Source organism: Cladophialophora immunda (genome assembly GCF_000835495.1).
Source record: "Cladophialophora immunda strain CBS 83496 unplaced genomic scaffold supercont1.4, whole genome shotgun sequence".
Classification (NCBI taxonomy): Eukaryota; Fungi; Ascomycota; class Eurotiomycetes; order Chaetothyriales; family Herpotrichiellaceae; genus Cladophialophora; species Cladophialophora immunda.
In genome coordinates this window covers 1,200,022-1,219,947 of record NW_015622544.1, presented here as the reverse complement: position 1 = coordinate 1,219,947, position 19,926 = coordinate 1,200,022, and the positions used below count along the sequence as shown (strand labels likewise).

At 53.7% G+C, this 19,926-nt stretch overlaps 8 protein-coding genes across 8 annotated transcripts; 5 read left to right on the top strand and 3 right to left on the bottom strand.

Moving 5' to 3' along the window:
* Window positions 1–86: 86 nt before the first annotated feature.
* PV07_06818 (uncharacterized protein) lies at window positions 87–6,315 on the top strand. Its single transcript, XM_016393834.1, has 2 exons — window positions 87–259; window positions 314–6,315. The coding sequence occupies exon 2, from the start codon at window positions 340–342 to the stop codon at window positions 6,016–6,018; it is 5,679 nt and encodes a 1,892-aa protein (XP_016247253.1). The 5' UTR covers window positions 87–259; window positions 314–339; the 3' UTR covers window positions 6,019–6,315.
* A 272-nt stretch (window positions 6,316–6,587) lies between these two features.
* On the top strand, window positions 6,588–9,720 carry PV07_06817 (uncharacterized protein). Its single transcript, XM_016393833.1, has 2 exons — window positions 6,588–7,429; window positions 7,577–9,720. The coding sequence occupies exons 1-2, from the start codon at window positions 6,842–6,844 to the stop codon at window positions 7,802–7,804; spliced, it is 816 nt and encodes a 271-aa protein (XP_016247252.1). The 5' UTR covers window positions 6,588–6,841; the 3' UTR covers window positions 7,805–9,720.
* On the bottom strand, window positions 7,829–9,780 carry PV07_06816 (malate dehydrogenase, NAD-dependent). The gene is made up of 7 exons (XM_016393832.1): window positions 9,614–9,780; window positions 9,489–9,558; window positions 9,319–9,429; window positions 9,139–9,259; window positions 8,479–9,086; window positions 8,289–8,422; window positions 7,829–8,239 (listed from the first exon to the last, which is right to left on the bottom strand). The coding sequence occupies exons 2-7, from the start codon at window positions 9,531–9,533 to the stop codon at window positions 8,236–8,238; spliced, it is 1,023 nt and encodes a 340-aa protein (XP_016247251.1). The 5' UTR covers window positions 9,534–9,558; window positions 9,614–9,780; the 3' UTR covers window positions 7,829–8,235.
* Window positions 9,781–9,838: 58 nt separating this feature from the next.
* Window positions 9,839–11,006, bottom strand: PV07_06815 (uncharacterized protein). The gene is made up of 3 exons (XM_016393831.1): window positions 10,879–11,006; window positions 10,576–10,819; window positions 9,839–10,516 (listed from the first exon to the last, which is right to left on the bottom strand). The coding sequence occupies exons 1-3, from the start codon at window positions 10,925–10,927 to the stop codon at window positions 10,351–10,353; spliced, it is 459 nt and encodes a 152-aa protein (XP_016247250.1). The 5' UTR covers window positions 10,928–11,006; the 3' UTR covers window positions 9,839–10,350.
* Window positions 11,007–12,184: 1,178 nt separating this feature from the next.
* PV07_06814 (uncharacterized protein) lies at window positions 12,185–12,757 on the top strand (the record flags this gene model as incomplete). Its single annotated transcript, XM_016393830.1, has 1 exon — window positions 12,185–12,757. The coding sequence occupies one exon, from the start codon at window positions 12,185–12,187 to the stop codon at window positions 12,755–12,757; it is 573 nt and encodes a 190-aa protein (XP_016247249.1).
* An 88-nt stretch (window positions 12,758–12,845) lies between these two features.
* Window positions 12,846–16,124, bottom strand: PV07_06813 (uncharacterized protein). Its single transcript, XM_016393829.1, has 2 exons — window positions 13,961–16,124; window positions 12,846–13,897 (listed from the first exon to the last, which is right to left on the bottom strand). Exons 1-2 carry the CDS (start codon window positions 14,242–14,244, stop codon window positions 13,111–13,113), a joined length of 1,071 nt encoding a protein of 356 aa, XP_016247248.1. The 5' UTR covers window positions 14,245–16,124; the 3' UTR covers window positions 12,846–13,110.
* On the top strand, window positions 14,797–17,126 carry PV07_06812 (uncharacterized protein). The gene is made up of 2 exons (XM_016393828.1): window positions 14,797–15,177; window positions 15,233–17,126. Exons 1-2 carry the CDS (start codon window positions 15,054–15,056, stop codon window positions 16,087–16,089), a joined length of 981 nt encoding a protein of 326 aa, XP_016247247.1. The 5' UTR covers window positions 14,797–15,053; the 3' UTR covers window positions 16,090–17,126.
* Window positions 17,127–18,437: 1,311 nt separating this feature from the next.
* Window positions 18,438–19,614, top strand: PV07_06811 (uncharacterized protein). Its single transcript, XM_016393827.1, has 2 exons — window positions 18,438–18,999; window positions 19,088–19,614. The coding sequence occupies exons 1-2, from the start codon at window positions 18,627–18,629 to the stop codon at window positions 19,201–19,203; spliced, it is 489 nt and encodes a 162-aa protein (XP_016247246.1). The 5' UTR covers window positions 18,438–18,626; the 3' UTR covers window positions 19,204–19,614.
* Window positions 19,615–19,926: the final 312 nt, after the last annotated feature.

Below are 19,926 nucleotides of genomic sequence, written 5' to 3'. Positions count from 1 at the left end.
GCTTTTAGGCTCCTGGGTGGTGGGCATGGCTAGTGAGGCATCTGGCGCTGCCAGTCCTCATCCGTATCCGCACCTCATATCCGCATCTCCATTCCGTGTCAGGCGAAACAATCTGGCCTTCACTTCACAATCTCTCCCATCTCTCAACACCCGTCGAACCCTCCACAGATCCTTTCACGGTGCCTAATCAACTGCATCGCCCGTGAATAGGCTTTCCTTCTGCGACATGTATCAAAAGCGTTGCTAATTCGTTGTACATGTGTGTATCAAGATTATGCGAACTAACCCCCTGGTCTTTGCTGACTTGAACTAGTTTTCGTCGTTTCCTTCGAAGCCGCAATGGACACAGCCACCCTTGACGAAGCAGGCTCTTCAGAGCCGAGAGAATTTATGCAATCAGGTCACTGGCTCCCAGCCCTGCGCCCAGACACCATCGACGAGTTCAAAGACGAATCGAAAGCCCCAGAGCAATCGAGCGGAAACGTCGATTCGGATCTCTTTGCAAGCACGTCGATGACGGTGATTCCTCCAACTCCTATTTCACGACAGAATGGGGATGTCGGTTTTTCGACAGAAGATACATTCACAGAGTCGACCATTCAAGATAAGCCTGTAACGGGTGTAACGGGCGCAGCCATGGCTAACGGGCATGGAACGCATGCAACATGGACCTCTCAACCCGCAGGCGGAGGTCTTGGGAGCGATGAATTGCCGTCTGATGACGACAATGAAAGACTAGATCCTGCTTGGGGAATCAAGCGTCTCGACAGCGCTCATATTCTTGACCAAGTTCATCGCTCCACAACATTTCCCGAGTTTGTTTCGCCCGCGACCGCAACAGAAGAACCCGTCACCGACCTGACGCAGAATGGGATTGACTTTGAGACTGTCAACGGCACTACAGAAGCTGGTCAGGCAACGCGACAAGAAAGCGCCGCTACGGAGCCCCAGAGTCTGTCTTGGATGAATGACAATCATGATGGGACTCGCGATCCTCAGTCCTGGACAATCCCACCACAGGGAGAGGCGGTTGATGAGGAGGCTATGCGCTACGAAGAGGGCGTACCACTTATCCAAGCGGATGAAACGAGCCCAGCTGATCGGGTGGCTCCGGAGGAGCGATCACGACAAAATCCCTTTGAAGCGGCGCAAGACGACGAAGAATCCACCTTCTTTTCGAACATCAACGGGGCTTCAGCTGATACTTTACAAACCCCTTCCCTTGACAGGAAGTCCACAGCACAGGTTCTGGACTCGCTGGACCTACCCGATGACCATGCACAAGAGTCTCCACCGATTCCAGTAGCAGCCGAAACCTCTTTCTTCGACGACCTCGCCGTCGGGGCAGCGTCTAATGAGGACAATAAGTTGCCCGTCATCCCAGAGACGGAAGATGTTGACGCTATGTGGGCAGCAGCCCTTGGTGACGAAGAATTTTTAGTGGAAGATGCCGACGACCTACTTCCTGATTCCGAGCCGGGTTCGCCGTCCTCTTTCATTGCCTCTTTACAAGAGTCGTCAACGATTCCTAACATACCCGCCACACAACCAACGCCGTACACCGTTTCCCAACAACAGCTCCCAGCGCAAAGGCAGAGCTCTGCCAACCCGTACGCACCTCATCAACCGTCTACTTCTGATATGCTCCAGCTATCTCCTGAGGCCCCTACCACACATAACACTGTTGGATTGCCACGTCCTGAACTGGCTCCAATGGGTTCTTTCCAAGCCCACTTACAACAGGAACCACAGTCTCAGAATGTAAAGAGCTATGTTGATCAGGCAAGAGACGGATACAAATCTCCGTATGATTTGCCCCTGGAGCTGAGCAAATCAAGGAAAAGAGCCCATGTTCCTCAGCCCGTCCAGACAACAAGGTCTGTTGCGCCGCCACCGAGGAGTAGCAGTCTGTCTGAAAAGCCCCTACAATCACCTTTCCATCCGAACATGCCGCCGGGGTCAGGATCTGGTGTTGTGCCACCCCCAGCTCCGTCTCCCGCCATGCCGCCACGAAGCGTGTCCGCCTTTACACCTAGCAAGACTGAGACACCGACGTCTGGTTCTTCTTCAAGCTTCTTTGAAGAGTTGCCGTTGGCATCAAGGCCACGACATACCGGCCGCCACACTCCGCAACATAGCGTAGTTGCTCCTCCGCCGCCATTGCCGGCTCAAAGCCCACCCATCGCTCCTCCTCCGCCTCCTCAACAGCAAACTTCACCCCCTGGTCCCTCTGATCCATATTCTCAGTATCAGCTGCGGCCTCCCGAGCGCTTGGATCCTTATGCAAATGTCCCGCTACAGCCTCCTCCTGTACCAGCAGCTACAACTGCCAGGTATTCGCCAGCTCCCGTCACATCAACCCTAGGTCCTCGGCCAGGGCCTTCTCCTCGATATTCTCCAGCGCCTCCCCCACAAACTGCAACTGCAACTGCGGCAAGGTATGCTGCGCAGCCGACGCCACCTCCTGCTCCACATCAAAGCACGGCAGCAATGCCAAATAAGCCCTCATCACAACATCCACATGCCACGCCCGCGATCCTGCCCTTCCAACCTCGGACTTCGAGTCCACTTGCATATCACAAAAGTTCAGTGGACGAAAATGTCGACGGAACGCCAGCATCAGTCATGCAGATTTCTCCCCCACCTGCACATGCAAATCAGTTCTCACCACCCGGTGCCACTGCGCCTTATCCGATAACTTCCCCTGATCGAGGTGGCATGGCGGACTCTCATCAAGCATCGGCGACCAGACGGCCCAATGGCGAACAATTGCCCCCTCCACGCCGGTCACAAACCCAGTCTCCATCCAAACAGCGTCCCCAAGGAGCATTTCCTGTTTATTCAAGCGATATCATCAACCGTCCAGCTTCTGCGTATGGACAGCCGCTACCTAGTAGGACCGTGGCCCCACTAGAGCCTGTTCCACCCGCAAGGCCTAGTGTCCGAGCTCGGGGGCTGGCTCCGGAAACCGAGTTCGTACGACCTCAAGATGACACGCAATTTGATCCTCTGGAGCGTTGGAAAGGTGCCCCCTTGTTCAGATTTGGGTTTGGCGGTACCGTCATTAGCACCTTTCCGAAGCTTGTGCCCAGATATGCGACAGGGGCGCCACGACCTCAGATCAAGCCGACGGCTGGAGCAGTGTCTATTCATAACGCCAAAGATATGATTCCGCTCGCGGAACTTTGGAACCAGTTTCCCGGCCCATTGCGATCCAAGTCGAAGAAGAAAGATGTATTGTCCTGGATGACAAATTACATAAATGGTATGGAGGTGAATCCGCCACACATCGTCCATGCTCCATCTCATGATGATCCTGCTACGCGGTATCATGAAAAGGTCTTGCTCTGGAAGATCGTTCGTACCCTTGTGGAATACGATGGATCTCTTGATGGATCTGCATTGAAAGCAATCAATCTCCTGCTTTCTCCGGAGGTCCATAACGTGGACCTGTCAAGTCCAATCCAGTATCGCGACGGTGAACAGGTTTCTGGTATCTACAGACCTCCTGGTGCAAATGTGCGTCCCGACTCGGTGGATCCAATGGCAGTTGAAACTTTGCGAAAGCGCTTGCTTGGTGGCGATCGACAGGCGGCCGTGTTTCATGCCATGGATAACCGCCTGTGGTCGCACGCTCTCATCATAGCCTCGACGATGGACCGTTCAGTTTGGAGTCAAGTGGTGAGAGAGTTCGTGCGCCAAGAGGTGAAGACCACCGGCGAGAACACTGAATCACTCTCTGCTCTGTACGAAATCTTCGGGGGTAATCTCGAAGAGAGCATAGACGAGCTGGTTCCACCCTCTGCCCGTGCTGGGCTCCAAATGGTGAGCAAAGTCGATATGGGTGGGCCGACAAAGAATGCCCTTGATGGTCTGAATCGATGGAAGGAAACTCTGAGTCTGGTGCTAAACAATCGGTGTCAAGGCGACCATCAAGCCTTGGCAGTCCTTGGAAGATTGCTTGAGGATTACAATCGCATTGAAGCGGCACATATTTGCTATCTCTTCTCCAGGAACCCTCAGAGACCTGTTCTGTTTGGTGGGCTCGATGAAGAACATGCGGCTATCGTCTTACTCGGCGCGAACCACAAAGCTCAGCCATTCGACTTTGGCCGCGACCAAGATGCTATTTTGCTCACTGAAATTTACGAGTTTGCAACGAGCATTCTAGCAGCAGGAGCATCCTTGTCATTCATGCCACATCTTTCTGTTTTTAAGTTGCAACGAGCAGCAAACATGGCGGAGTCCGGAATGAGATTGGAGGCACAATCTTATTGTGATGCAATCGCGTCGACATTCAAATCGAGCACAAAGATGTCAGCATACTATCATCCTCTATTCCTGTCTGAGCTCGATGACTTATCAAATCGGCTCAAACAGACGCCAATTCAAGGGTCGTCATCCTGGATCGGAAAGCCAAGCCTAGAAAAAGTCGGAGGGTCTATGTGGAACAAATTCAGCAGTTTTGTTGCAGGTGATGATAGTGACGCCGAATCCAAAGGTTCTGGAAAAGACGCAGTCGATGCCGGTCCGTTCGCGAACATAGCCGGCACGCCATCAATCAGCAGAACAGCGTCCCAGTCCGATATGCATGGATCTTACCCACAATCTGTTCCTACAACAGTTGCTGGATCCAGGTATGCACCCAACGGCATACAATCAGCACGATCCTCGGCAGAGCTTACTCGTGGACGACCATCTCTGGATTCTCAAAGATCACCTCCATCGACTTCTCACTCCCAGAACAATCATCAATTCGAACCAATGAACATGTTTCAGCATATACAAGCATCGCCTGTTGCAAATCCTTATCAAGCTTTCGCCACAGCATCCCCCCCGACCTCCTTCCCGCAGAGCCCTCCGAGGTCCTCCTACATGCCGAATACCAGTGCACAATCAGCGGCTGCAAACATGACTCCAATGCGCCCCAACACATATGCGCCAACTCCTCCCGCTGAAGATGTCATCCGACAATCATATGGATATACTCCCGAGCCGGCTGCGGTATCCCAGATCCCCGAAGAACCAGCATCTTATAGTGGCTATGAACCCCCTCAACCCGGAGATTCCGAGACGCCCCAACGGGATGATGGTGGCGGTATGGGCTTCGAAGCGCCCTCACAGTCTTATGGCTACGAGCCTCCTACTGGCACCGGCTATGTCCCCTACGTTCCGGAACCCGACTCGCCAGACGAAGCACCCAACGAGGTAAGATCTAAGAAAAAATCATTCATGGACGACGACGACGACGACTTCCCTCGCATATCACACCAGCCGCAGGATACTGAGTCGAAGTCTTCACTGGAGGATGAGACAGCACGCAAACGTGCGAATGACGCTGCAGCAGAAGCCGCCTTCCGTGCTGCAGCCGAAGCAGACGCTGCTCGCGAAAAGGAGAAGAAAGAATCAAAAAGATCCTCGTCGTGGTTCGGTGGATGGCTGGGAGGAAAGAAGACCGAAAGCTTGGATGACGCTCCCAGCAAGGGGGCCGACCAAAAAGTTTACAGGGCCAATCTAGGTGAATCGAAGATGAAACTGTATTACGACAAAGAACTTGGGAAATGGGTGAATCCTGACAATCCGGACGCGGCAAAGAAGACGGCAACCCCTCCACCTCCAAGGATGGGTGGCACGCCTGCGCCTCCTATGAGCTCTGGGGGCCCTCCGAGGCCGCCAATGGCATCTACACCTCCTACCTCGCATCCTAATACTCCAGGCCTAGGGATGGGGCCGCCGTCAGCACCCTCGAGTCGCGCTGGCACTCCTGCCGAAGGAGCCGGAGCCTCAGCAAGACCACCGGTACATATTGGAGTTTCTGGTCCTCCTAGCGCTACCAGTACCCCTCCAATCGGCCACCCCACAACTCCTGGCCTTGCTCCACCACCGCGTCCTGCCACAGCAATGAGCAATGCTAGCAGCATCGACGACTTGATCGGCCCTGCGACCGGACGAAAGTCTGCGAAGCCTGGCAAGAAAGGACCAAAGTCGGGCAGATACGTGGATGTCATGGCGCAGTAGATATCCGCCGGACGGAACGTGAGTAAAGAACTTCTGGGTTCAATTTTCCAGGTGCCCATCAAAAGATGATATAGCTGTACAATAATTATTTTGGTTGTTGATGTGGACATGTGCATTTGAGAATCAAGGCGGATGCAGTTATGACTGCATGCTATCACTTGCGATGGGATCAAAGACTCGGTGGTGGCTCCGGGAATATACTATAGCTTAATACTGTAACTTGGACCCTTTTCCAATTCTCCAATGATACTGGATCCGTTTCGGCTCTCATCAAGAAGTGTCGAAATGGCATGCGTCTCTAATGAAGGTTAAGCTTGCCTTGGAAACAACGGGGATCTGTTCTCTGCGCATGCCTTTGAGTGTGTCTGGTACAGTTCACTCTTTGGCGTTGTTGAATACTCTGCTATACATCATGACCAACGTGTATTTCCGTGTTCGATAGTAGCTCTTGTAGAGGTATATACCAAGTACTCCGTACTTGGCTCCTATATCTCAGCCTTGCAACTCCAACACCACGTGACTCTCGAATCTATGTACCTGACAATCTGATCTCCCAACGAACTCTCCGCGAAATCTCCAGTTTGCTCCATCAGCTTTCCGCAGCCATGATACAACTATTGGGAACGGGAATATCAGTCCTACCCTGTCAGTAACGTGTATCTCGTGTCCACCTTTGTCCGAAGACCCGACCCGACGCCTCGAGCTATGAGACTCCATCGAACCACAAACTCCCCCAAAACTCCATATTGCTTCCACCTAAGCAGGCCTCCCTCGGCGGGTTGATCGCTTGCAAACAACTGACGCCCTTGAGGCTTGCAGAGCGATGGCTGCCCCTCCCACCACCGACTTGTCGCTGGACGCCGACTCCCGACTCGTCAACATCTCCTGCTTCGACCTCCTGATCATCGAGCTGGTCCCGCTGGCCGAGCGCATGGCCCGGGCCTACGAGGCGTCTCTCGACCGTCCCACACCCTCCCCCACGAGCTCGACGACTGCGAAACGGACATCCAAGGGTCCCCCGCCCACGGCCAGTGCCACCAGCGCAAGCACGACCACCACCACCGCTGCCTCGAACTCGGCACCAAGCATCACGGTCACGGGCGCTAACGCTACGGCCGCCGCATCCTCGCAGCCCTCGAACAATGCCCTCCTCGCCGCAGACGGACTGCCTACGACCACCATCTTCGCTGACTCCGTCTACGTCCGGCTCGAACGCCTGGGTTTCCGCGTCGGGGAAGGCCTCAGTGAACGAATCTCGCGGGACAGGCCGCGCTTCAACCAGGCCGGGCTCAACGGGGCCAATGTGGGAAACGTGAATGATCACCACCTGGATGTGATCAAGTTTCTCTGCAAGGATATCTGGGGTGTAGTGTGGAGGAAGCAGGTTGATAACCTGAAGACGAATCACCGGGTACGTTGTTTTCAACCCCCTTCTCATAAGAGTCGGAGGCCGATAGAGCCGTCTACAAAACCTGGGACATTCTGCTGGAATATCCATTGTTTGAGCTGTCGACGTCCACATACTTTGAACAGAGCCGCTGACAATGTTCTTCTACAGGGCGTCTTCGTTCTTACAGACAACAAATTCCGCCCACTCACGCGCATGTCCATGGCCAACCATGCCGAAGCCCTACAACGAGCGCGACCTTACCTTTTCTTCCCCTGCGGGATCATTCGCGGCGTCCTGAGCAGCTTGGGAATCAAAGCCACTGTACAGGCCGAGACAATAGAACTGCCTGGTGCGGTTTTCCAGATTACAACGGTGCAGCCTCAAATAAGGCCGTGACCGAAAACATACGGCACGAGTGGGCATGTTTCGATGAAGGGCTCTGAGTCTACGTGGATGGTGTCCATTGCTAAGTTGATGCATGGGCATGTCCTGCACAAACCCTCCAGAATTGGTAGTCAGAAACGACAGACACGGCTGCTGTTTTGAAACGCAGAGAGGTGGTTGTACGGAGCGTGAAGAGTAGGAATAAGTGATTTTGTCTACGCGATCTCCAAGCTGCAACAAGGATGCAGCCTGAAAAGCTATGTCATGGCGAGGACAGCCGTCTTGGTTTTCTCGAGACATGCTTTTCATAACCTGCTCCGATGGCTCCATGTCAGTCTCCGTGGCCCGGCTCACTTTTTCGCGCTCGCAACAATGTCCAACGACCGAACAACTGCGTGGCAGGCAGGCAGGCTCGTTCTGGGGAATTAGAAGTCGCTCACATCCTACCTACAAAACAGTCAGGTAATGTTACAAAGAAAGAGAAGATCAAGCCTACTTGGGTGGGTTCTTCACGAAACTGATACCAGTCTCGATGTTGGTCTTGAGACCTTTGATCGCTTCCTCAAGGTGCTTCTTCTCATAGTCATTGGCGCTTCCGAGGATGTCGATTGCTTTCTCTGCGCCGTCGGGCTATCACAAGTGTCAGTAGGAAGCAAGGAAGAGAGATAATAAGGAAAGGAACTTACTCCGAGTTCTACAGGAACGGAGAAGTATTCACAGCCAGTTGCCTTGGCAATTGCATCACCACCAGGGACACCAGGGAGATAGACGAACGTTGGCTCAATGATGCCCTTTTCACCCTTGGCTGCCTTGATCAGGGCTTCGGCGAACCTGAAACCGGCATATGCCATGGACAGAGTTGCGGACCCAGCACCATCCTTGGCCTTGACAACCTCGTCACCACCGAATTGGACACGGTGCACCAAAGCATCCAGTTTGTCTGATGGGATGTTGACGGGAGGCTTGGCTTGGCTGAACAGCGGCACAATGGTGTTGCCAGAGTGACCGCCAATGACAGGGATAATCAGCTTTCTTGGGTCTTTCTCACCAATGATTTCTCCCACGAAGGTCTGAGCACGGACGACGTCGAGAGTGGTGACACCAAACAGCCTCCGAGGGTCGAAGACACCAGCTGCCTTCAGAACTTCGGCGGCGATTGGGACGGTGGAGTTGACGGGGTTTGAGATGACACAGATGTATGCCTTGGGGCAGTATTTGGCGCAGGCTTCAATGAGGCCCTTGACAATTCCTGCGTTGATCTTGAACAGGTCGTCCCGAGTCATGCCAGGCTTGCCTGAGAACCTTGATCAGTCGCAGCAAATCTTCAGGGTGACTGGGATACCTACGAGGGACACCGGCGGGGATGATGACAATGTCTGCGCCTGTCAAAGCCGCCTTTTTTGCTTCTTCTGTCTCTGGTTTCTCTCCCTTGAAGTCACCTGGAGCTGCGACGTAGCCGCCAATGCTCTGTGCAGGTTAGACTCGTGGCATGCTGAGATTGGTCAGGAGGATTGCAGCACACGTACAGCGACAGAGGAGATGTGTGAGAGATCGGCTGCGACACCGGGGGTGTTGACCACATCGAACAGTGCGAGTTCGTCGATGACGGGAGAGATCTTGCAAAGAAGAGACAATGGCTGGCAACAAGTTAGACTGGACTCAATCTGCTGTAGCCCTGTGGAAGAGACACTCATACCTGACCAATGCCGCCAGAGGCACCGAGCACGACAGCTTTGACCATGTTGAGAGTTGGGTGGGGGATTGAACTGCAACGATAGGGTTAGATTTCTGCTTCTCTATAGACTAGAGCCTCGCACTGACCTTAAGAACTTGGGCGAATCAAGGTGACAGATATGTGCAAAGTGCTCGAGGTTCTGCGAACTGGTGTCTGTGAGAAGATTGAGAGGTTTAAGAAATAGTTGGGGCGGTCAGACTTTCATGAGGAACCCGACCAAGCAGCAGTGACGCGGGACACAGCACAGCGAGGGGAAAGCGCTCTTGCTCCTCGCCAAGCCCAAATATCGATCGAGCGGCAACAGGCTGGCTGGTCTGCGCTGCCCCGCGTCAATCCGCAGCTCCGACATTTCGCGCTCTCCTTGGGTCTTTGTGTCCCTTTTTAATTTGCCATCCAGCAGTGCACCAATGCCCGTCCGGCGCTTCCTACTCAGGCAGGGCACGGAGTCTCCATCAACTGGAGAGGCAAGGCTGATTTTCGTGTCTACGAGAATTGCTCGGATCAGGCTGCGACCGTTTGTTCTGTCTCGGTCAGGCTCCGTCATTGGGTTTCTACGGAGTACCAATGTGTTTGCAATGCTCTTCTCATCAAATGATGGTATCCTCCCATCGGATGCGAGTGCAATCCTAGCCCAGTTTGTCTTTCAAGGAATAACCCCGTCCTGCATTACCAGGACAAAAGATCTTGCCCCCTCTCAGATGCCGCATCCCGAAGAAATATCCCGGAAGCTCATCTACCCAGGTTCTTCGGATCTAGCCCTTTGGCTCAAGCCTGCACTTCAAAGTCGGAACGTTCAGAAAAGTTGACGGCACCTTCCGCATTCTCATGCCTCTGTCTTCCTCCCCTTGAGCCCTCGAGGCTTCTTCTCCGGAGTATCCTTCTTCGTTCGCTGGGAGTCCTTGAGAGCACTGGCACGGGCAACAGCATCTCTGTTCAGGTCGCCACGGTATGATCTCTTGCCAACTGCATCTGCCACATTCTTGTAGATCCTGTAGACTGGTCAGCTCCCCTCCTCCATTGCAGCCTTGTACAAGCGCGGGAAACTCACTTCCGGTTCGAGGTGGTCTTTCCGTAAGCGTGGGTGTTGTAGTGCGATGAAGGCTTGTGCGATGATCCGGACTTCTTGGTCACCAACGAAACTCCTCCCTTCTCATTGGGTTGGATGGACACAGCCTTGTCGTTCACAAAGCCGGCGTGCTTTTTCGAGTGCTTGTTGACGAGGTTGAAAGGATCTCGGGAGAATTGGACACCACCGCCGGACTTCCTCTTGACCAGGAACGCATTGTTGTTTCCTACGGTCGGGTCGATTAGCATCCTGAGGCATAGAATGGAGTCACTGGTGTGGACTTACGGACAACCTCCCAGATGAGGTCGCTGGAGATGTTTGCGCGTTCAGACATCGTGACGGCGAGGAAACTGGTCGGGATTGTCGAGCTTTCTCAGACTTGGAACAGTCTCGAACTTTTTGGTTGATTTGTGTCTGATGGCAATGGCTTCTGTGCGCAGGAGCACCATTGGCTGCGATATTCTCCGGCTTGGCGCTACTCTACGGCGGAGCATTGAGCGTGGACCAACATGCCGAGCACGTCCGACACTCGCCGCAGCAGGCTGACGACAACGAGCCCCAAGACCAGGCCAACACCAAATGCCTCAAACTTGACTTCGCAGCTTCACGCTGACCTTGCTGCAAATAGCGACATCGCGCGAACCTCATAATGGGCACCATACTATGATTATTGCGATAAGAAGCCTCACACTTGTCTACGATCTAACTCAGTCATTCAGGACCCCGCCTAACATCTGCCGATATTGAAAGAGAGACCAGCAGCGCGATCATGGCATACATCCTCTATTCGGTCCTTTTCTTCTCCATCGCTCTCTCGACAGGTATGTCGACCTGCCTGGCCTTACAAACCCCTACCGTCAGATGAGTCGTACTGATAATTGTGCTCCAGTTCTGTACTTCACTCGCGCCCGCTGGATACCGTACCTGCCCATCCCGGTGCAGGACTTCTTCTCCCGATTAAACCCATACACATATAGCCGCCTCCCAACCTCATTCATGGGAGATGTCGAGTCAGGCTTCACCTCCGCGGACTTCGACCTCAGTTCCAATGTCATGGAAGGCGACAGCCGAGGCGGACTGGACCAGAAGGCGAAGCGAGAGATCCAAAGGTTGATGAAGATTAGAGGCATCAATTTTGACGAGGCCAGGAGGGTGTACATGGAACAGCGGTTCAAGAAGCACGGGATTGGTGAGGACGGAATCCCAAGAGACCCCAAGTTCGTGTCGTTCTCATAGTTCAACTTGGGGGACTACGGAACTTTGAAGGACTACGGGCGTTATGTTTGAGCCGACTTCGTGTTCGAAGCATTGGGCTTGCCTGTTACAATTGTGGTACGCGCTTGATATATGGTGGGTGTACTGCGGAAGTCCAAGTTTTCCTTCAGGCTTTGTCTAGAGCCTTGTCTCGACGTGTGTTTTGGACTCGGGTTCCATATACAGGATCAACTCCCGATGGGAGCATTTCCATGTTACAACCTTCCATTGTCTTTGCTCCCTCTCTCTCTCTCTTGCCGCTTGGATACAGAGAGTATGAGCGGCTCTCCAGGCAGGGAAAAGTTCAAGGTGCGATCAGATCCAGAAGTCGACCATCATGCGACGGATGCATGATTTTGTGTCGACGAATCCGGCTGTCAAATCATCTACATATCCCACCGGACTCCCCAACAAGCGATCAAGATCCCGCAGGACACTTCGTTCCGCTCACGGAATCCCAACGGGACGGCTCATAGTAGGCTGGTTTGCAACCGGGCATGGCACTAAGCCACCAATCCCAGTCTGCAGTGTCTCGAGGGGGGAGGGCACCTTTTGTCAACCTTGCTCAGAAGGGCCCCCACCATCAAGGGAACCGATGGCCAGGCAATTGCCGCGGTTCTCTTGGCCTCGATCCGGGGCTTATTCATTATCTATCCTATTGTCGCCGAAGAGGGCGCTGGTGGAGTGTCTTACACAAGGCGCGGCGCTGGAGAAGAACCGAACAGTGACCGGGCTGAATCGTGTGGGAAGAGGACGCCTTGGCCACGGGCCACGGACTATCTCTAGGTGGATTCAGAGCTGGACATTGGATCACCGTGACAGACGGGTCGAAATGGTGCGTACTTTGGGACGCGGAGTGTGCCTGGGGAAGGGGGATATCAGCATCAAGTCTGACAAGATGTCCTCCTGAGCTGCGACTCAGATGCATTCCTCACCAGATGAGAGGGCGCGCTCTATTCACTATGGATATTGCACTTTATCTTTGGGCAGGCGCGAGGTGGGTTTTTAGTATTTCTTGATTAAGCTATTAATGGTTCACTATCCTCAAAGGAAGTCTATGGATACAGACTTGGCCGCGAATGACTGTATTCTCTTGTCGCTTGCTTTTACTGAAGCCCCTTTGGGCCATGATGCAATGTCCTATCTGAAATGATAGACTGCCCCCATCACTCACCGCACAGTGTCCAGAGGCAGTATTGTTAGCAGGGTTTGCGCACCAAATCCATCATCTTAGTCCGCGTGGTCGGACAATGAGTCGATACATCACTGTACCTTTTTCACATCCTCGGTCAGATAACCCCTATCGTCCCGCCCCTCAACTTCTTTTACAATTTTTTCCATCTCTCGACTCTGCTTTTCCCATTCCTTCTGCCCCATCTTCGTCTCCCGCTTGAACCACTCCTCATCTGGCTTTCGATAACTTCCGCCCAGTCGATCCCACAGCGTGGTGAACTGCCCATAATTGAAGTTAAAGTATAAATGGTGCGCAGTGTGACAAGCAGCTCCATTGATCAAGGGAGAGTTGGCGTAGTACTCGCCGTCGTGGATGAAGATAGTCCAGATGTTGATGAAGACAAAAAGAGCGATGTAGGCGAACTTTTGCAACGGAAACAGGAAGGGGAAGAGATGGTATGGTATGGACTGCGCAAACCCGTCGAGAGGGTGGAAAGCGTGCGAAGCATAAGGCGTAGGCACGATCCATTTGTGATGTGGCTTGTGGAGGGTTTTGTAGACTCGCGGGTGGTGTAGGCCGCGATGGATCCAGTAGATGCAGAGGTCGGTGAAGAGGACGAAGAAAGGGAATTGGAGGACGTTGTACCATCCAAAAGGAGCTTCACTGGGAAGGTCGTAGAGTTTGGAGTAGCCACGCACTTCGGCCAGCATGCAGAGTGCGGTTAAGAGCGACATCAGCGGCATGGCGCGATTGGCTTGGCTGATTTCCATGCGGATCTGATTCTTGAGGTATTTGGGATGTTTAAAGGTGGCCTTGTCGAAGACAAAGTAATATGAAAGCGAGGCGCAGAGGAAGTAGAGAATGAGTCCAAAAAACCTAGACCAGCAAGTGTTAGTATACAGACATGTATCGACTGCAAGGCAGCGATCTCAAGCTCACCAAACTATAAAGAACAGGCTGATGCCTTGTCTGAAAATGTTGTCGCGAGGCCATGAGCTGCTGTAGGTCCATTCAGTCGGGTCCAAGCTGATGAGCCGTGAAGCAGGTTCATAGATGTATGTATATTGCGGCGTAGAGGTCGCGCTTTCCCGCATACTCGAGAAAGTGGTCGTCGTGGCATTGTTGAATTTCTGTTCGACGTAAGACGATGGACTGGCGGGTAATAATGTCGCGTAGATGCGATCGAGTAGGAGGGTGTCCACGATTTCCAGGATGATGTCCATGGTGAGGAGCGTGAAAGAGAGGCAGGCGTCGCGTCACCTCTCCAGCGGAAATTCTGTTGCTCTGCTCGCCCGAGGAGTTGGAGACGTTGACCGACAACGCCAATGACAATTCAAAGGGACTGTTGATGCGGTTCGGATGGTTCTTAGGTTCAAAGAGAGTGTTGCAGCGTCGTCCAGAGTTCGCTACATAAGGAGTTCAGGAAGTGGCGTGAAATGGCATCTCGACGATCCGAAAACCCGATAGCGGAAGCAGTTGAAATTATTTGTCTGAGGAGGTGGAGAGCATCTGCCTCAGTCCAGCCTGACAATTGGCTCTAGGATTGGCGGTGACCTGCTCAGACCCTTTTTTTCCGCGTAGCTTGCGCAGCTTGTGGAGGTGATAAACGACGGCATTGGAGCATTAAAGCATCGAGTGGAGGGAATATGTGACAACATCCGAGAAGTGGCGTGCTTCACCGTAATGCCAAGAGCCAGCACGTGAGGCTCCGGCTAACTTGCCATCAGCGAACATCTTCCTCGGCCCTGTTCGTCGCTTCTCCCTGCGTCATCAACCGACAATTTGTGAGACCATCAAATTCCATCTGGACAGCCATGAACACAGAGTCACTGTACCACAGCATCCTCGCGCTCCTTTGCTTGTAGCCGCCAACGCACGCATGCCGCTCTAGCCATTGTCCTTCAATTGTCTCGACTCGACTTCCTTGAAGATGGTGTTCGAGCTCGGTGCAACAACCACTTTCAGTCGTTTCCCTATTCCTTAGTCGTCTGAATCTTCGAGTATTTCGCTTATCTTCCCGAACCTTGAGCTCATGACGTCCCAGCGCAGCCATGGACTGTCACCTGCTTCCATTGAGACCATTGCAGGCTTGTCTGCCGGCCTCATATCCACCGTGATTGTCCACCCTTTGGATATCATCAAAACGAGGTTGCAGGGTATGTGTGATGCCCCGGAACGTCAAGAGACCATCCTATTGATATGCTCGATTAGTCGACACTTCTGCCCACCCTCTCCTAAATTCCTCTCGAGCTGTTCTTCGAGACATCTTGCGAAATGAAGGCCCCAGTCGGCTCGCAGCACTGTACCGAGGACTGAGCCCCAATCTGGTGGGCAATTCTGCTGGCTGGGCTTTGTACTTCTTGTGGTACCGTGAAGCTCAAGATGCCATCCGAAACCTCCGAGGCTATGCGGCCGGTCAACATCTCACAGCTGTCGACTACCTCACGGCCTCCTCTGCGTCTGGCCTGCTCGCTGCGATACTTACGAATCCAATCTGGGTGGTAAAGACGCGAATGCTTTCCACCTCCGCCTCTCAAGCGGGAGCATATCCGGGTTTGATGTTCGGATTGCGAGCAATATACAAAACAGAAGGCTTCCGTGGGTTCTTTCATGGCCTAACTCCTACGCTGGTCGGCGTCAGCCATGGTTCGCTGTATTTTGTGGCTTACGAGAAGCTCAAGCTATGGCGTAAGACGGCCAAGAGAGACCAGCCACTCTCTAACCTAGATACAATAATGGCTTCCTCGTTGTCAAAGGTCTTCGCTGGGACCGTGACTTATCCTCATCAACTGGTGCGAGCCAGGCTGCAGACTTACGACCCAAGTGCGACAACCCATGTGAGGGGCCCAGGTGTCATTGCCTTGATCAAGCAGATTTGGCGCAACGAAGGGTTCGTGGGCTATTACAAAGGTCTCTTTCCCAACCTTCTGCGGGTGGTCCCTAGTACATGTGTTACTTTCCTCGTGTATGAGAATACTCGGTGGATTTTGCCGAGGATGTTTGGGGATGTGGAGGAGGAACCTGCCATGGCCACGGGGGTGGCGCGGAAAGGGGAGAGGCCCTTGTAAAGAGGAAACAAGCGGTCAGTTCATCTGAGAGTGGGCTTCAATCCACCACATCAGACGCCAGGCTTTCCTGCATAAAATTGTCTCGTGCAGCACACCACGCCGTCGGCGTTCCCTGATCAGCGGTCATGTGGCCTAGGGAACAGGAGACAGGTGGTTTCTCAACATTGCCGTCATGGTGAGAGTCGTCCCACCGCGGCTTTGCAACGGCATTGCCATCTCGAGGCAAGGGTCGGGTCAATCGCAAGGTCTATTGCGGTTTTACCATGCTGAATTGAGTAGTCGAGGTTAGTGGCGGCGGCCTCCGAAGCGGGATGGAACGCACTACCATGATAGTAAGGGTCGATCGTTCGCTTCCTGGGACATCACAGGGCCATAAGAGACCTCGAAGAGGCGAACATGGAAGGCAACTCTGATCGAGGCCACCAATCATGACGATGGTCAGCAGGTCAGCTAGCCAACATTGACAAATTTCCACTCTTGAATACAAGGTCCCCCCACTGGATTTGCAAGACTAGGGTAGGGGTGCATGCCCACAACCTAGTACCTTGCATTGCATTGGAGCAGACAGCCTTATCCACACCCTTTCCAGCCCAAACTCCTCCCCCGAACGAAAGAGGAGATGTTCTGGAGACAAAGCCAAGATTACCGAGCGTAACCTTGGGCGGAACGGGGCAAGTGTGGCGTGTTCGGTTTGAAGCGGTCCGATATCCATTGCGAAAGTGCGGGTGCGAGACGGATCCCATGCCTGTTCCTGCGTCAATGCCTCCATCCACGAGTTGCGAGAGTGTCTTGAGATTTGCTGGCACGGGGAGAAAAAGAAACTTCCAACCCACCAAGCCTTTAATAGTCGTGATGAGGTGGACCACCTCGTCTGGGAAAGCGTGAAGCTTACCAGCCCTTGGATTCCGCAGCTATCAGTTACTGCACCGGACTCGGGCTGAGGAGGGCGGCGGCGACCAATGCATGGCCGAAAGAGAAGGGGGCTTCGTAGCGTGGGAGAGCGAAACGGGATTCCATGATCTGGCTCTTTTTCTCAGTCCAGCTGAACGCCTGCTCGAATGCGGCATTGCGATTGGTCAATCCCACCCCTGTCGTGGCTGTCGGACTTGACTTTGCTAGCGCCAATGGCACCTTTCTACCGACCTTCTAGAAGCTATTTCTAGCGCGCTTCTAGCGCACTTCTAGCGGCCATCTCCATTCCTGGCGCTAGTTCCGAGTGGCCAGTGCCCGAAAAGGTGGCTGGGACAAAAGCGGCACGACGGTGGAGCCTTGCAACTCTGAGCAAACCGCCCGAGCCGGATGAGAATTAATTCGCTCTCTGTATCCTCCTCACTCCTCATGCTTGGAATGGGACGAAGCGCATCCCACGTCCAGGACACCAGTCTCCGCTTTGTGATCGAAGGATGAGAGAGTGCTCTCCTATTCTTACCACCCGGGGATCGTGTGATGGACGAGGATGCCACGGGAATAACTACCTGCGTGGTTTCCAGAATGCGTCGCCCGCGTCTGATATTACTGGGTCTTGTTCTTTCCCCTTTCCTATCCTGGATTTCTGTGAGCACATCATGCCAATCACCTCTGTAGCTGAGTGCATGCCACTCGTCCTCGCCTGATCAAGGTTCCTCCCACGTCAGTGACGGGCGTGCAATCTTCCGGGAGCGTCAATCAGCCGGCCTCAAGCATCATCACGGTTCATCTTTCTTCTCGTGTGCCCGCCTTGTCGCCACCCCCTTGATGACCAGGTAGATCGTGCACGCATGTCCGCCACATCTCTGTTCAGCAGACGGCTCACTGTTGTTGTGGCCCTGTCTCGTCTGGCTCTCGTAGACCATACGGTTCCTTGATCCGTAGTGCCTCGAGCATTGGAGAAAGGTGACCCCGGAGGGACGAGTGGCCCCCCCGCTCCGGTCACTTCCCGCCTGCGTCGAGAAAATGCGCCATTCTCATGCAGAGACCCAAGTAGTGGGAACAAGGCGAGGTGAATATTTCGTCGGCTTGCGCGCTAACCCAGGGACAGAATGCGAGGTTACATATGATGGAACAAGGGACGTACCGCCATCGACCTAGCGTGGACGGCACCTCTCGGTATTGGGGGCATTCGACCACCGCCTGTGTCTCTCTGCTGGGGCATGCCACAATCCCGCTCCCTCTCTCTCTCCCTCTGACATGCAGCACAGAATCCGAGGCTAAGGGAACAGCCCTCTCATTGCAGAGTGCATCCTCGTCCAGGACGGGGGAGCAGGGTGGTGACACAACCCACGAGGCTGAAAGATTGGCCCACGCAGGCGCTGGTCATTGCTGCCAATTCAACCTCATCTCACACCTCAGACCTCATGCCATCCCCCGCCCAAACCCCCCCCCCCTCCCCTGCAGAATGCCGCAGGAGTCTCGACGGGTGTTAATAATCCAATGCTCAGGAGACGATCGTCAGCGCTACTCCTTGGCCCCCAACGACGAAAAATGACTAATTGCTTGGTCCACCTCAAGACAGCAGCCTTGCCTCATTTTCTTTACAGGATGGATCCGTTGGACAATCAATGCTTGGTCGGGGGTTCACCACTTCGCAGGAATGCCTTGGGACGAGAAATGGGAGAGCAGCACGGGGGATGGAATGGTCATGGTATGGTATGACAAAAGGGTTCCAAGTAACACAAATGATGCAACGCGCTTGCCTTGGGACCCTTTCTCTCTTCTTTATCTTCTTTGAGGCCGCCTCTCCTCAACGGCCTCTCGCCTCTCGGCCTCCTATGCTGCTGTCCTACAATGCACACGTGCAAGGGGATGAGGGCCGCGACGGAAGGGTAGAGAAAAAAAAATTGAACCCCTGGTTACCGAACCTTTCTCGTGGCGGTGGGCTCCTCCAAGAGGACTCAAGGCTGTCTCTCCTCGCCGACGGCAAAGAACGAACTGGTGAGTTTTGACCCGGGGGAGGGGGGGACTGCACATGGGTCGTGCGCTGACAATCGCTCGCCGCGGTTCCTGATTGCCTACGTTGTAGATGCAAAGATATCTGGGGATCCCTGTGCCGTCGGCTTCGAGGGATTTTGCCTATCGAATATCCTTTCAAAAGTTGCCCCTCCCTCTCTCACACCAGCTAGCCGTGTGGGTGGATGAGGCTGGACGCCCGATCGAAACGAGCCACGTCAAAAGTCCCTTCTATACCAAGCCCTCACCTGGCCCCTGTCCTGGCCTGTGTCGCCTTGCCTTGTCTTGCCTTACCGGGCCTGTTGTGCAACGTCGAAGGCGTGGCGTTAGATCGACTGCCTGACCGGTGTGTCTGCCTAAACAACATGACATGCGAGGGGAAAAGAGCGGTGGAACTGGTTGGGAGGGACTGCTTGTGCGTTGTCACGGTGTATTGAATAATTACATTTTTCGGACCCAAAAAGACGGTTGCTGTTTGATTCCCCCTGTTGTCTGACTCTACCGGACTTACAGAGAACGGACCTCTGGAGATAGAAGGAGAGTGTAAATAGCCACTATAGACTCCGCCTTTCTCAGGCAGGCAGTGAAGAATGATATGCTTTTTGGTGCACCGCCAACTTCCCGACACAGAAAGACCCCGACAGGATTCAAAATTCCAAATCCCCTTGATTCCTGCGGAGAGAGCCAGGGCGTTCCGTTGCTGTATCCCTGTGCTCTGCCCTGTCCAGGGACAGCCTTGTCGGGAGCAGCCCCAGTAGTCAGTCAGCCAGCCTTGCGCACGTCCACACCACCCCGGCGGTCATCACTTCGTACACGGAAAAGAGCGAAGAACCCGAAAGAAAAGAAAAGCAGAAGAAATCCAGCCCCCGGGGCTTACAAGCCGTCATCGTCAGAGAGGCAAAGTCCACATGG